This window comes from Macadamia integrifolia, chromosome 8 (assembly GCF_013358625.1).
Source record: "Macadamia integrifolia cultivar HAES 741 chromosome 8, SCU_Mint_v3, whole genome shotgun sequence".
Classification (NCBI taxonomy): Eukaryota; Viridiplantae; Streptophyta; class Magnoliopsida; order Proteales; family Proteaceae; genus Macadamia; species Macadamia integrifolia.
Genome location: NC_056564.1, coordinates 21,487,675 through 21,501,482, shown reverse-complemented (window position 1 = coordinate 21,501,482; position 13,808 = coordinate 21,487,675). Strand labels below are relative to the sequence as shown.

Sequence of the window (13,808 nt, the reverse complement as noted above, 5' to 3'; positions counted from 1 at the left end):
ATGATTAAAAAAATTTAAGTACTTTATACAATCACATTGGATCACATGGGGTAATGATTATAAATATTTATTTTTTACATATGAAAATTTCATTTCCCTTCCCTTTAAATTACCCTAACAACCAAACGGAGCCAACACAACTCCCTCTCCCAGTGTCTCTCACTCTCTTGCCTATTATCTCCCTCGAGTCCTATACTCCAATCTCCCTTCATCTCTTACCCAGATGCAGCTCCCTCAGATAAACCAAGCAAATCCAAGCTGCCGTCATAAAGTCCCAACTCCCAACTGCTACACTGCTTTGTCCTCACCAAGCTCGTCAATTCATGTAACTACGAACCCATCTTCCTCCATAGATCACGCCCAAACGAATGTTCAACATAATTCTCCAACCTGATATTCTCCTCTTCAACAGAATGGCTCGTGGATAGCAGTCATTTCAATTCACGTCGTGGCTCCCTTTGCCTGCGTGCTTGAATTTGGCCTCGACCCTGACTCTACGTTCCTGTCCCTTATCAAAGCTTGTGACAAGGTACTTTATTTTACAAATTTTATTAGAGGAATTATCATTCCCCCCCCCCTAGACTATTTGGAAATATCGTGTTCCCTCTACGTTTTTTCATATATATCACTGACCTCCTTTTAAACAGATCAATTCTTTCGGACATGTCCAGCCGTTTAAAATGGCTGTTAAGTCAGTCATTTTTGTTTTCATATAATCCCTCTATTACCCTTAAATACCCTTCATGTAAAACTAAAACACCCCCATTTCCCCTCTCTAAAATCGACTGAAAAAACTCCATCTCCCTCTTTTCTTCGTTCTCTACCAAAAAACCTGCAACTCAGCTTTATCTTCATCATTTAGTTTTGGAATAAGTTGATTTCGATGGGATCACATGGGAATTCTTATTATGAATGCTGGGTTCATGATGCTTGAACAGTTTGCTTAGTTCAAAACTTCGAACGTTGTTGGAGTGGTTGATGAAATGTGGAGTTCAGTTTATAGAGTTCATCACAATTGGGTTTCTTTCCAATTTGGTATTTTTTTTTTCCCCGTTTCTTGATGCTCTTTTGAGATGGTTGTATGTGGGCTAGCGTCAGATGTTGCTTTGGGTTCGAAAATGGATCTGGGATTCATTGTCATTGTACCTGGTTTCTGATTTTGAGGCTCTGCTCTTATGCGTTTCTTGCTGGTGCTGGTTAGTTCGTAGGAATCTGGTTTGTGGGTTTAGTGAGTGTTTTACTTTTAACCCTTTGAATGTCTGCCCACATTGTTTCTGGTGTCAAACTGGAGTCTTCCCTCGGATTTTCACACTCAGATATTGGAATCTCTGATCAAATATATGTTTATATTGAAAATTCTTCTTCAAGAGCATATTTTCTCCTGGATTTGGCACTTTTTGGCGTATGAAAGAAACTCTTTTTGTTTATCATGCTGGCATATGAATGGCTAATTGGGTTCGCTTGAGACTTTCCCCTTGGCAGATGAATATTTATGGTTTCAATTTTTGAGCCTTTCAAAGGAGAAAATCCATTCAACTGGAATTCTCACGTTTTGGAATCTTTATGCACTTGTTTAGGTTTTGGTGTTTTCCTGTTTGAAAGCTGATATATAGTAATTGTTTTCTGTTATAGTCAAATATCTGAACTTTACACGGGCGATTTCTGAGTTGCCAGTTTCTTGGTAGAGAACGAAGAAAAGAGGGAGATGGGGTTTTCTTAGTCGATTTTAGAGGGGGAAAAGGGCTGTTAGACTGTTAGTTTTAGTTAAGGGTGCAAGTTTGGCCTTCCAAACCCACCCTTGACCCGCCTTGATCCCAAATAAATACTGACCCAAAAATTTTGCCTGACCCTGAGTCAGGGTTAGGGTGGATAAGGGTTGATGTCTTTGGCCCGCCCAACCCATCCTGAACTCGGCCCTGAGTTTAGGTTTTGGTTTTGGCCCTACTCAGCCCTGGTTTTTGTCCCTGATGTTGACTTTAGATTTTTTGTTTTCTTAGGATGTCTCCTATTTGTTTAACATGACAAGGGTTTTGAAATATTCTGATTTTTTCCTTATTAGGATGATCTCTTTGTTTATCATGGCAAATAATTGAAATTTTTTAGATCATTTGATTTCTTAGGATGATCTCCTCTTTGATTACCATAATAGTTGGAGTTATTTGTATTGTTTGAATGTTTGTTTTAGAAAGTTCTCCTAATGACAAGTAATTTGTGTTTTTTATCTCTTTATTATGAATATTTTTTATTTTAGTTATTTCATATTTTGCAGGGTTAGGGTCAATCAGGGTCAAAATTAGGGCCAATCAGGGTCATCTCATCCTGAAAAATCAGGGCCGGTAGGGTTGGGTTGAATCCTCAAGGGTTGTGCCTAGGTTGAAGTTTTGCGGCCCTGAGTCAAGGTTAGGGTGGGTTTGGGCCTAGTTAAGGGGACTCAGGGTTCTGCTAGGGTTTTAAGAAGCCTAGTCCAACTCGGCCCTATTGCACCCCTAGTTTTAGTACATGAAGGGTATTTAGGGATTGTCTAAAAAGAAGGACTGACTTAACTGCCATTTTAAATAGCTGGACATGTCAGAAAAAATCTTTCTATTTGAAGGAAGGTCAGTGATATATATGGAAAAATATATGGGGAACATGATATTTCCATATAGTTCAAGAGAGGGGAGTGATAATTCCTCATTTTATTCTTTTATTTTGGCCTTTAATTTTTAAAAGATGAGCTTTTCAAGTTGTTCCACCAGTCCCCTAGGCATAGGAATGACGTAGGGAAGGAAAATATGATAAAACACGGTGAAAATCATCCACAAAACATTTTGCAGGTCTTAGGAAATCAAAACCAACAAAAAAAAAAAATTGTAATTTGGCGAATCAATTCAAAAAATCCGTATTATATGCTATTCTATAGGTATTTGCATTATAAGCAAATAAAACATGTATAATACGTTTATGTTTATTAATATGATTAGTTTGGGAGGAAAAAAAAAAACAAAACAACACTTCTCCTTTTCCGTAGGTTCTCGATTTTAAGAAAAAGGTAGTTGACACGCTTATCATTTTCTTATTTTATTCATTCATTCCGTTCTTGTCCTAAATCTATTAATCAAATACCTTTTGTCTCTACCCTCTTATTCCTATCCATTAGCCTATTAAGTCTACTTAATCTTAATTTTACCACTCAATTAAAATATTACCTTAATTATGAACCAGACATTAGTTATTACAATTGAATTATTGAATATCTGAACGGACCTATACGCGATCTAATTCTGGTTTTAGAATCCGAATCTGCATCAGGATGGGTTGCTGTGAATTTTCTTGTTTGATAAGATAATATCAATGATGATACTCTAATTTGTTAAATGATTATCCACATGCTATTATTTTTATTTTATTTTTTGACAAATATATGCTATTATTTGCTAGATAGAAAGTGGCTTATGGATCACCTATCAATATTTGTTATGATAGATATGGTTAAACTTAACTAATATTATATGTTTTTTTTTTTTTTTTTTTTTTTTTTTTTGAGAAATGATCCCTTATTGAAAAGCTATATTGGATTTAGGTGTCCATGAAAGCATGAGAAATTAGAATTTAGTTATAAACATTCAGTTTTAGTTCATTCTTATTACCAAATTAAATCTTCATTTTTACTCCTGGATTTTTACAGAGCAACTGTATTAAACACGCACAATATCATTGTTGTGCTCGTTTATTGTCGGATTTCTGAAAAGTATTATTGCCGTGTGGCCCATTTAATTGCCGTACGTATCCATTCCCGTATTATTGCAGTTCTCAAACTTACTAACTATGGCAAAAATTTAGCTATTGGTATCGGTATCTGTATCTATCTCAGATGATACCAATATGATACCTATCCAGGATCGGTTGTATTGATCTGAATCAATCAATATGACCCCTCTTTTTTATAAAAAAAAATGGTTTTCTTTGACGATGTTACCCTAATACTGATACGATCCTGATCCTGGATCGGCTAGGTATGAGATTGATCTTAACCAATAGCAATATGATACTATCGATCCGATATCAATATCTAAAACCATGGATCTGAGACTAAACAAGGAAATTAAAAGAAAAATATTAAAGGTTTTCAGAAATATCTCGATGTAAGATAGAAAACAACGACACCAAAAAGAAATCTAACAGATACTAAAAAGAATCTACCGAATCATGCTTTGAATCATGGCACATTGCCACTTCCCTGCTAGACAGTAATGACATACCCTCACTAACCAAAGGAGATATGATTCTATACTCCAATAAAATTGAATGAAACCAAAGACAAAAGACTCACATGTTTTCAACTTCTCTGAAGGAGGTAAGACGGTTGGTGTACACCAAGCTTAGGTTTGAAGAAGTTTAACTTTGGATAGTTGCAACACCTTGCTTGTAGGGTGGATACTAGGGGTCCGTTTGATAACGTTTCTGTCGTTTCTGTTTCAAAAAATGGCAGAAACATAAATTTCCGTTTCTAGAAACAGAAACGGAATTGAAGGTGTTTGATAAGTCATGTTTCTAGAATTCGATAGTAACCAGTGAAAGAATGACCATGAGTTGTTTTCAGAAATGGCGAAACAGTTTTATCAAAAGCTTTTTGTTCCATTTCTGAATACAAAAACGGCAGAAATGCGTTTCTTGAAACATTATCAAACGGGCCCTAGATTGCTACTTGGAAAGCCAATCTTCTATCATATGGTGGATGGACTACCCTCATCAAATCTACTCTTTCCTCTATCCCATCACATTTAATGTCTAGTTTTGTCGTCTCAAAAACTATATGTAGGAATCTTGACTCCATTTATCTTCATTTTTAGAATGGAGATTCCAAGTTACATAAAAAATCTCACCTCATTGGATAGAAGAAAATCTATCATCCTAAATCTAAGGGAGGGCTTGGCTTCTGAGATTCTACTACATAGATAAGGCACTTCTCCTTAAATCAGGATGGTGACTGCTTACTAATGCTTCGACTCTTTGGTCCAGCAAAGCCAAATACTTCCAAAACAGGTCTATATTTGACACTCAAACTTTGAAAAGTAGAGGATCTCCTTGTTGGAATGCCATTGTGAGTATTCTCCCCACCTTGAAGCAAATGGTTTACATGAAAATAGGTAATGGGTAAAATACTTTTTTCTGGTGTGATCCATGGATTCATTGTTCGAACTCTACCTCCTTTGAATCTATGAATATCTCTCTGCCAACGCATGTTAGATTGGAAAAGGTTGATAGATTTTTTTGCAATTCTCAATGGAATAGGGAATTATTAAGATCTAGCTTACCTAATGAGGTTGCTATTCTGATTTCCCAGATCCCTATCTCTAATAACCAAGATAGGTGGTGGTGCCACTTTTCGAAGTATCGAAGGGCTCTTTGACCACAAAAATTGCTACTAATTTTCTTCACAATAGCACAAATACTAACACTATTGAATGCTACAATAGGTGTACTTGCTTATTGCTATTCACACAATGGTGGCAATTTTTTTGGAAACTGAGTTTACATCCCAAATTTAAGTTGTTCTTTTGGAGATTGGCTATGGATGGACTCCCTACTAAGGACACTCTGTATAAATGGATGGATATAGACATTTCATATGGTCTATGTCATAATGAGCAGGAACACATTATTCATGTTTTCTTTTCTTGTGAGTTTTCTCGATGTGTTTGGGCGGCTGGCCCCTTAGGCCTACGAGTGGACTGTTTGAATTTTCCTTCTATTGAATGCTTAATAATGTAATTTTTTTTAATTCCTATCATCTTGTGAAGAGGGGTCTAAAAACTTTCTTTAATTCTTTCATCATAACATGTTATTTCTTGTGGATGCATAGGAACTCGGTCAGCATGGGCTTAAAACCCCCCAATCCTACTTGTATTCTAAAAATGGTGACCTTTTGAACTAATAGAACAAATGGATTCTTGACCAATCTATCACAGATGATGGATGTGGAACCGGTTGTGCCTAACAACTTTACCATTCCATATTTATCTGAAATTATTCTAACTGTCTCTGTTGTATCCAATAAGAGCTTAAGCATATCCGGATGGGCTGTTGCTCTTATTTTTAAAGGAAAATGCTTATTTCCTCTTGTACATTATGTTGTGACAAGAGAGGTTACTGAAGTGGCAGCGCAAGGACTTTTGGTCGATTTGCAAGAGACTTTCAAGGGAGGATGGAATGTACATGAATTTGGAGCGATGTGGATGGCCTCTAGCCTCTAATGAATTCCCATAATTTTTTTGCCTCGGCGATGGGCCACATTATCTTTACGTATCGAACTGAATAGTAGGATTTTTAAGCTACTTTTTTTGTATATAGTAATGTTAATATGGTAAATATGGTAAAACTAACTGCCTATAGGGCACTTGTAGGGAAAGCCAAACTCCTGAACAATATTTAAGGTTCTTTTTGTACATTTTCTTGCTTCGAGTTTTCTTCCAATAAAAAAACTTAGGATAGTTGCAAAAAATTTGCAGAAAGTCGAACTTCTTCTTTTGGGCTCTTAGAATATATGAGAACTCTCAAAATTCATCCGAACTACTCTACAACATGTGGTAGTGAACTTCTTATTTGTAGCCTAGGGTGTTATAGATGTCCAAGGCAAGCATTTCTTATCCCAACTCTTAGAGAACTCCTTAGCTCTAAGGGGTTGGTTAATTTCCATCAAGCAAGTTAGGGAAGAATAGGATGATATCCAACACTCATGCTAACCTCCATCACATCCACTAGGGAATCTAAAAGAGTCAAAGTGAGCTTTAAGTCGGGGAATGCGAGATAAAAGTCATTGCAAATGCAGACTCGAAGAGTCCTCAAATGGAATACCCAGAGATACGGCACAAAAAAGGGCACTGGCTGGCACAATATGAAGTGAGGTCAGCGTCTTCTAGGGGCACAATGATGCCAGCCTTAGTCAATCTCACAACTGGTTGAGGCTTGACACTAGGGCCCCGTTTGATAACGTTTCAAGAAACGCGTTTCTGTCGTTTCTGTTTCTAGAAACAGCAGAAACAGAGCAAAAAGTGTTTGATAAAACTGTTTCGTTTCACTTATTTTCAGAAATGGAAATAGAAATTTATACTTATTTATGGTTCAAGAAACGACCCAGGCGAAACAAGTGTTTCGCCGTTTCTGGAAACGACTTGTGGCCATTTTTTCATTGGTTATTATCGACTTCTAAAAACATGACTTATCAGACACCTTCAATTCCGTTTCTGTTTTTAGAAACAAAAATTTATGTTTCTGACGTTTCTTGAAACAGAAACGGCAGAAACGTTGTCAAACGGGCCCTAGGACTAGGCCCAGTTCAAGTTTGAAAACTTAATCGGAGGGATCTTGCTTCTTTCAGTTTTTTTTTTTTTTTTGGGTAAGTTATGCACCGTTGGATAACATTTTTGGAAACATGTCTTTCCATTTTTCTGTGCCGAAAAATGGAAAAAAACGATCCCAAAATTGTCTGACAACCCTGTTTCGTTTCACCCATTTCTTGAAACATAAATTAAAATTTTATGAGTATTTATGTTTTAAGAAATGGATTTGGCAAAACAAGTCAGACTTGTTTTTCCATTTCTTGAAACAATTGGAAGGGGAAAAAAAGGGAGATAGCCCGATAAAAAACTTAACTCCCAATTTTTTCAGGAAAGCTACTCACAATAGCTTGTCTCCTCTCATCATCTCGCAAGGTCTTCCATTGTCTCGCACGCTCCTCCTCCTCCAGGCTGGCAAGCTTATCGCAAGACACCGTTGCATCGTCTCTCCATCTCTAATTCCTCTAATCTTAAAGAGCTACGGTGATCTAAAGTATGTGAAACAGCCCATCTCGCCTAGAGGTCTCTTCAATTTTCTCAATTCTTTGTTCACCGCAAATAATCCAAAGAAAGCAAAGATCTCTTCTTCTTCAATTGGAGGTAGAGAAGATGAGAAAAAATCAAAGTCAACTCAAGCATCGACGTACGCATCTGCATTCTCATTCTCGAGGTCCTATTTGAGCAAAACCCCATCTTTGAGAGGGAAATTGAGCAATGGCATGAAGAGGTCCATATGGTTCTACCCTGTTAGTGTAATTGTCAATGAGGATTATTGACCCTGTCGACATAAGTCTCTGTAGGAAGACAATCCCAATTTGATGGTTGTAAAAGCAGTTAGGAAGATTGGAGAAGCGATGAAGATGATGATGATGTGGTGAGCTGTTCAAGTTTTGATCTTTTCGAGCTTGATACCTTTGCGGCGATTGGAATCGTACAGTATTACGAAGAGCTGCCGGTGTATTAAACAACTCATCTTGATACTAATTGTGCAATCACTAATGGCTTGATACTGTAGTTCTTAGAGAGTGGAGGAAAGGTGAAATTGGAAAGAAAATATGTGTGCAAAAAAGATTCCAGAGACAGGTGTATCAAACACCAAAAATCCGTTTCTGGAAACAGAAATAGAAAAAATCATTTTTGTTGTTTCTAGACACATAAACAACAGAAACATTATCAAATAGTGCCTTAGTTCTTTGAAGTTTTGAGTTAGGTCTTTTCTAGTCATGACAAAACCATTTCCACAATTTTCAAAATACATTCTTTAGACATTTTAGAGGAAATCCTAAACAATAAGGATTCAGATTGTTGAAACTTGGGAATTTGGGAACCTTTTGAGCTATAAATAATGGGTCTCATGCTACGTCGGGGTATATTGGTTTTGTCATTGTCTCGTCTATTCTGGGGTGTCAAATAAGGTGTCCTTAGTAACTGTAAGGATAATGATAAGGATATCTCAAGTCAAGGGACTAATCATAAGCTATTAACAATAATCTTGTTCATTATTAACTAATAGTAACACATGTAATATGATCCAATTCAATGTATGCAAATAGTTACACTCACACTCATGGATTTAGGGGACAATATTGGTAACGGTATCAACATCCGATATCAATCCAGATCACATCATATCGGTGGATATCAGTCGGTTTTGCCCTTTTTTTCTTTTTAAGTACTAATTTTCTACAATTTTACCCCTAAAACGATATGGATGACTGATCCAGATCGGTCAAGGATCTGAGATTGGCTCAGTCAATATCGATCTAATATGACTGATACGGCCGATTCGAGACCAATACTTGAAACCATGTTCACACTTGCGCCTCATAATCAACTTCACAGAGAGCTTACAATCTGACGACATATGAACGCAATGCCCAATTACGTCTCTAGATGTGAAAAAGTTTAGGTTAAAATGTAATCACCTGTAAAATCATGCAAATTAAATATGTTTAAACATCCGCAAACATAATTTTATTTTAACCCCATAAAGGAATAATCTATTTGTAACCAATTGGGTTACAACACATTATTTTAACGATACTTATTTGCCAACAGTACATCAGTTATCAACTTTTCAAGATAGAGAGGTTTTCTGTAATTTCCACTCTCATCTCTCTTACTCCCATACTTCTCCGTCTTCCCCTACCATTCCTCCCGGCTCCAGCTCAATCTCCTTTATGCAACCCCATAGGTGGCAGCAACCATGAAAGAGAGGGTGACCTCGAGGACCTCAACACAGCAACCATGAAAGGGGTTCTGTCCTCAAGACTATATGTTTTGAACGCTCCTGGGGTCATACTAGAGGCCAAACTCATCAATGGCAGAGGCATCACGCTTGTTGAGCATTTGAAGTCTTCAAGGTCATTGTTGACGGCAAGCTTGTTTGTAGATTGATGGGCATACGAGATAATTTCACAATAATTTCAACACCCCCCCCCCTTCTTCCTTTATGATACGGAATTATCGACGCTCTCTTCTTCCTTTCGGTACAGTAGATGCCCACAGCAATGATATCTAAACTCAAACAAATTTTGAGATAAAAGATTGGTTATGTAGGGTTGTGGATCTATTTAATGCAATAAAGGTGTTGGCATCATCTTTATCCTCGAGTTAATCGTCTTCCATCTTCCAGAGCAGTCATTTGTCTCTATCCATTAATAAATCATTTATTTGATGTTCAGATTCAATTTTGTCCAAGAGATATAGTTCTTATATATAACGGAAATCAATTGTAATCTCTTTTGAAGATGAATTTTCTTTTAATTAGCATAATTTTTTAGGAACTTTAAAAATCCAGCACTCTAATCTTCGTTCCGTATGACAAGAACACCCCTAATATACCAAATTGAAGAAAGTACTTTCTCTTTTATATCAACTAGAACCAGCAGGTTATGTTTTGCACAGCTGAAAGCAGGAATCCACTACAATGCACCGCTCCTTGGAGGGAGCAGCCATGCTCGGAGGCAGTAGAGGTGACGCTACACATATCGATTAATTGGAGATTTATCATTTATCACAGGGAGGGGAGGCGAGGGGAAGGGATTGTGGAGAGAGCATTTTAGCCGATAGCAGCAACTGAGTTTATGAGCTTTGCCTACTTTGGTTTCATCACATCCCTTGCAAATTCATAGCAGAAAATATAAACATGCTCCAGATTATTATACAAGGAAGAAAACTTCAACACTTGGAGCCCCGAACCTGAGCATTTGATTTTCTATACTGCAAACATAAGCAGCTTCTTGGCTAAAATAGAACTTGCGAAAAAAGAAATCGCAGAAATAGACTTCAATCTTATTCTTCCCTTGATTGACCAGTAGTGCTCCAGCTCAATTGGATTAGTTGACCCCTTAAACTGGACTCTTCCACCTGCAAGGAGAGCATTTAGGAGAAACGAAGTTTGCATTATATCATAAAATAAGGAAATTCGTGTTCCTACAAGATCTTGAAAGGTGGTGCACATATAATAGGCCGAATTCAGGGCATCCAATCACGCAGAACCATTTGGATTAACGACATTTACAGTTCCTTTGTCAACACTAGGTCCATTGAATAAAAGCAGGACGGCTCAATATAAAACACTTTTTTATTTATAAATCAGAGCACATGTCACAGTTATTTCAAACAAGCAAAGAAGTTGTTGCTGCAGTGTTTTGTTAGAACTCTCTCTCTCTCTCTCTCTCTCTCTCTCTCTCTCTCTCTCTCTCTCACACACACACACACACAGAGTAATGCTTCAAGGGAAGAAAGCAGATATCACTAGGAGTGAGGTCAAACCTGTAACATATGTGTTTTTGTTAATAGATCTCCACATTCTTCAACCAGGGCTCTTTCTCTGCTGGCCACCTCAGCCAATTCTGAAATCAGACGAACCAGTCTCTCGGCCTGTGTTTTGTTTCATAACGAACACACAAAGGAGGATCTATCAAAAATGGACACCAGGAAGTCCAAATGGAAATGATGCATGTCGTGACAGTGCAGATGATGTTCTCTTTTTTGTGAGATCATTGCTCTATATGTAAAAATGTTTAATCCCAAATAAATCAGTATATTTCATGAGAACTTCAACCTTGCAATCATATTATTTTATCTTTCTCTATTTTATGTTGAAATGAAAGATGTTTCATCTGCCACACCTTAGGTAAAAAGCTTCCAAGATGGAATGATATTATTCCCATCACATTTGATGCTGAATTTAAAGCTTCCTCTACCTCTCTGAAGTCAACCTGCACATATAGTGATGTTCGTTCTTATTACAACTGGTAATAAATCGAAATTACATCAGCAAAAATGGTTAAAAAAATGACTTAATCCGTACACAGAAATAGGAAAAATATGTGTCAAACATCATTGAAACCTTATGTTTAAAACCCGTCATAAAAAAACAGAAATGAATATTTACCCTCACGTTTCCATTGATTGGAAGTCGAAGCAGGGTATCCTGCAAAGCTTTGATAGCTCCTGATAGTGAAGTTGAATAATTCTCTTCGATTGCCGACCATTCTTCCAAATATGGCATCTGAAATAGTCCCCAACAGAGCATACATATTAGGGAAGTTACATAACTGATGAACTTTGTGCCTCAAAAGTAAACTGGAGAAAATGAATTTGCAATCCGGCAGTAGTGAACTAGGAAACTGAAAAAGAAGCGAAATTGAATCAGGGACGTATTGACTTTTGCATTGACAGATTTCTATCTTAAAAGACTAGTCTGCTAGTGGAGGTACTACTCCCTTGTGGGATCTAACACTCCTCCCTTCACTTGTAGGTGGGTTGGAACCACCGTACATGTAGAGAAAGGAAGGGACACATGGAGGAGGGGATCAGGATCTGCCTCCAATTATGTTAGATTTTCATCTCAAAAGGCCAGTCTGTTAAGTGGAGGTACTACCATGTGTAAAAACGGAATGAGGATCTCACTCACAACCGATGTGGATTCTAACATGGAAACATAAGGCAACATCATTCATATTCATGAAAGAAGGAAAAAAGAGGAAAAAACCTAATAACCTATTAACTGTACCATCTCTACACAATTCCCAACAAAGAGAGATTCAAGCCGTTAGATAGGAAAACTTTCAGAGAGCAGAATGAGGATCACACACACACAGTGTCAAATAGACAAACTTACACTCTCTTTCCAGCCCCAAAGCACCAGTCCTTTATGATTGGACTACAGTAAAACACTTAAGTGGGGTTTGTAGTAATACAAAGAGTCTCTTGGAAAAAGAGAAGGTTTTGAAGAGAGAGGGTTAGAGAAGAGTAATGATTAGCTTGTTGGAGAAGACAAAAGAAGAGTTTCTTAAGGTCTCTTGGAGAAGTGAATAATTTCTGCAGGAGGTTCTATCTCACATTTGTGTCATTCTTAAGGCTGTTTTGTGCTATCTCTCAGGCTCTTGATCAAGCTGGGTAACCGAAGTTGCTATTTGTGCTTTTCGGTTAGTTCTCCAAGGTATTTATTTGGGAGATATATTTGGGGCTTTTGGAGGTGGAGTATTGTCGTCATGTTGATGGTTGTGAGGTAAACCTGTATTTCTTCAAGTGTTACTGTTCTTCTCTTATTCTTGCTGTAAATCTCAAGTTCTAGGCATAAACTTGAGAAGCGAAACATTGTAATCCTCACTTTATATGATGCAGGCTCGGTTAACATGCCCCCGAAATATTTGAAGACCAATGCGACAACCTTAAGGTGCTACAGAGGTCTGATTGTATCAAGGCCTAGGAGGGTGTGGCTTAAGAGCTAGTCCACACCACCAAACCAAGGGATAACCAGCCAATAAGGCCAGCCTAGCCCGGTTTAGTCCAACTTATGCAAGAACTATCCAGCTCACATTCTCCAATGTTGGATTATCTCTTCAGCTCCTTTGACTCCTCAACTTGTGAACCCTTCTTTAACATTTGAGCTATTTTGGAAAGTGCAAAAACCCCACATGCCAATATTCAACCTTGAAGCATCAAGACCTTGTTGGCTGCTATCATTCTAGAAGAGTTACATTTCAGCCACATTAATCTCTTTGTAATTTCAGAATCTGAATAGTGTATATACCCTCTACTTCAAGAAATTTTTCGGAGATCCTAAATTGGTTTTCTGAAGTAGAGTTTGTCAGCAAAGGTTGTAGAGCCATCACCCTCAAGCTTTTGGTTTTGGAATCACTACAATCCTACTTATATTCAGTAAGTCATCTTCATTTTACTAAGGTCATGCGTTTCTGAAAAAAATTATATCCAAATTGAGCTTTCTTTGAAGCTTGATTTATATTCTCCCAATCCGTGTTCGACAATCTCCTTAGGGGTTGCATCATGATATTAGTGGATTCCTCTCGAAGTTGCCTTGTGGTTTTTTCCTTCACATTTTTAATGTTAAATATGCTATTGTGTTGGTTTGTGTTAGTCTTCATGTTTGTTGCTTCCAGTATCTGCATATACATATTTGCGAGCAGCACATGATTTTGTGAGGGCACTTGATTTTACGAGCTGCTATATATTTGA

The 13,808-nt window shown here is 37.4% G+C and overlaps 1 protein-coding gene across 2 annotated transcripts; it reads right to left on the bottom strand.

Moving 5' to 3' along the window:
* Positions 1 to 10,296: 10,296 nt before the first annotated feature.
* Positions 10,297 to 11,876, bottom strand: LOC122087673 (protein ENDOSPERM DEFECTIVE 1-like). Of its 2 annotated transcripts, none has more exons than XM_042656873.1 (4): positions 11,722 to 11,876; positions 11,456 to 11,545; positions 11,097 to 11,204; positions 10,297 to 10,688 (listed from the first exon to the last, which is right to left on the bottom strand). In XM_042656873.1, the coding sequence occupies exons 1-4, from the start codon at positions 11,860 to 11,862 to the stop codon at positions 10,614 to 10,616; spliced, it is 414 nt and encodes a 137-aa protein (XP_042512807.1). In that variant the 5' UTR covers positions 11,863 to 11,876; the 3' UTR covers positions 10,297 to 10,613. The 2 variants fall into 2 exon arrangements, with proteins under 2 accessions (XP_042512807.1, XP_042512809.1); XM_042656875.1 differs by having other exon boundaries at positions 11,728 to 11,865.
* Positions 11,877 to 13,808: the final 1,932 nt, after the last annotated feature.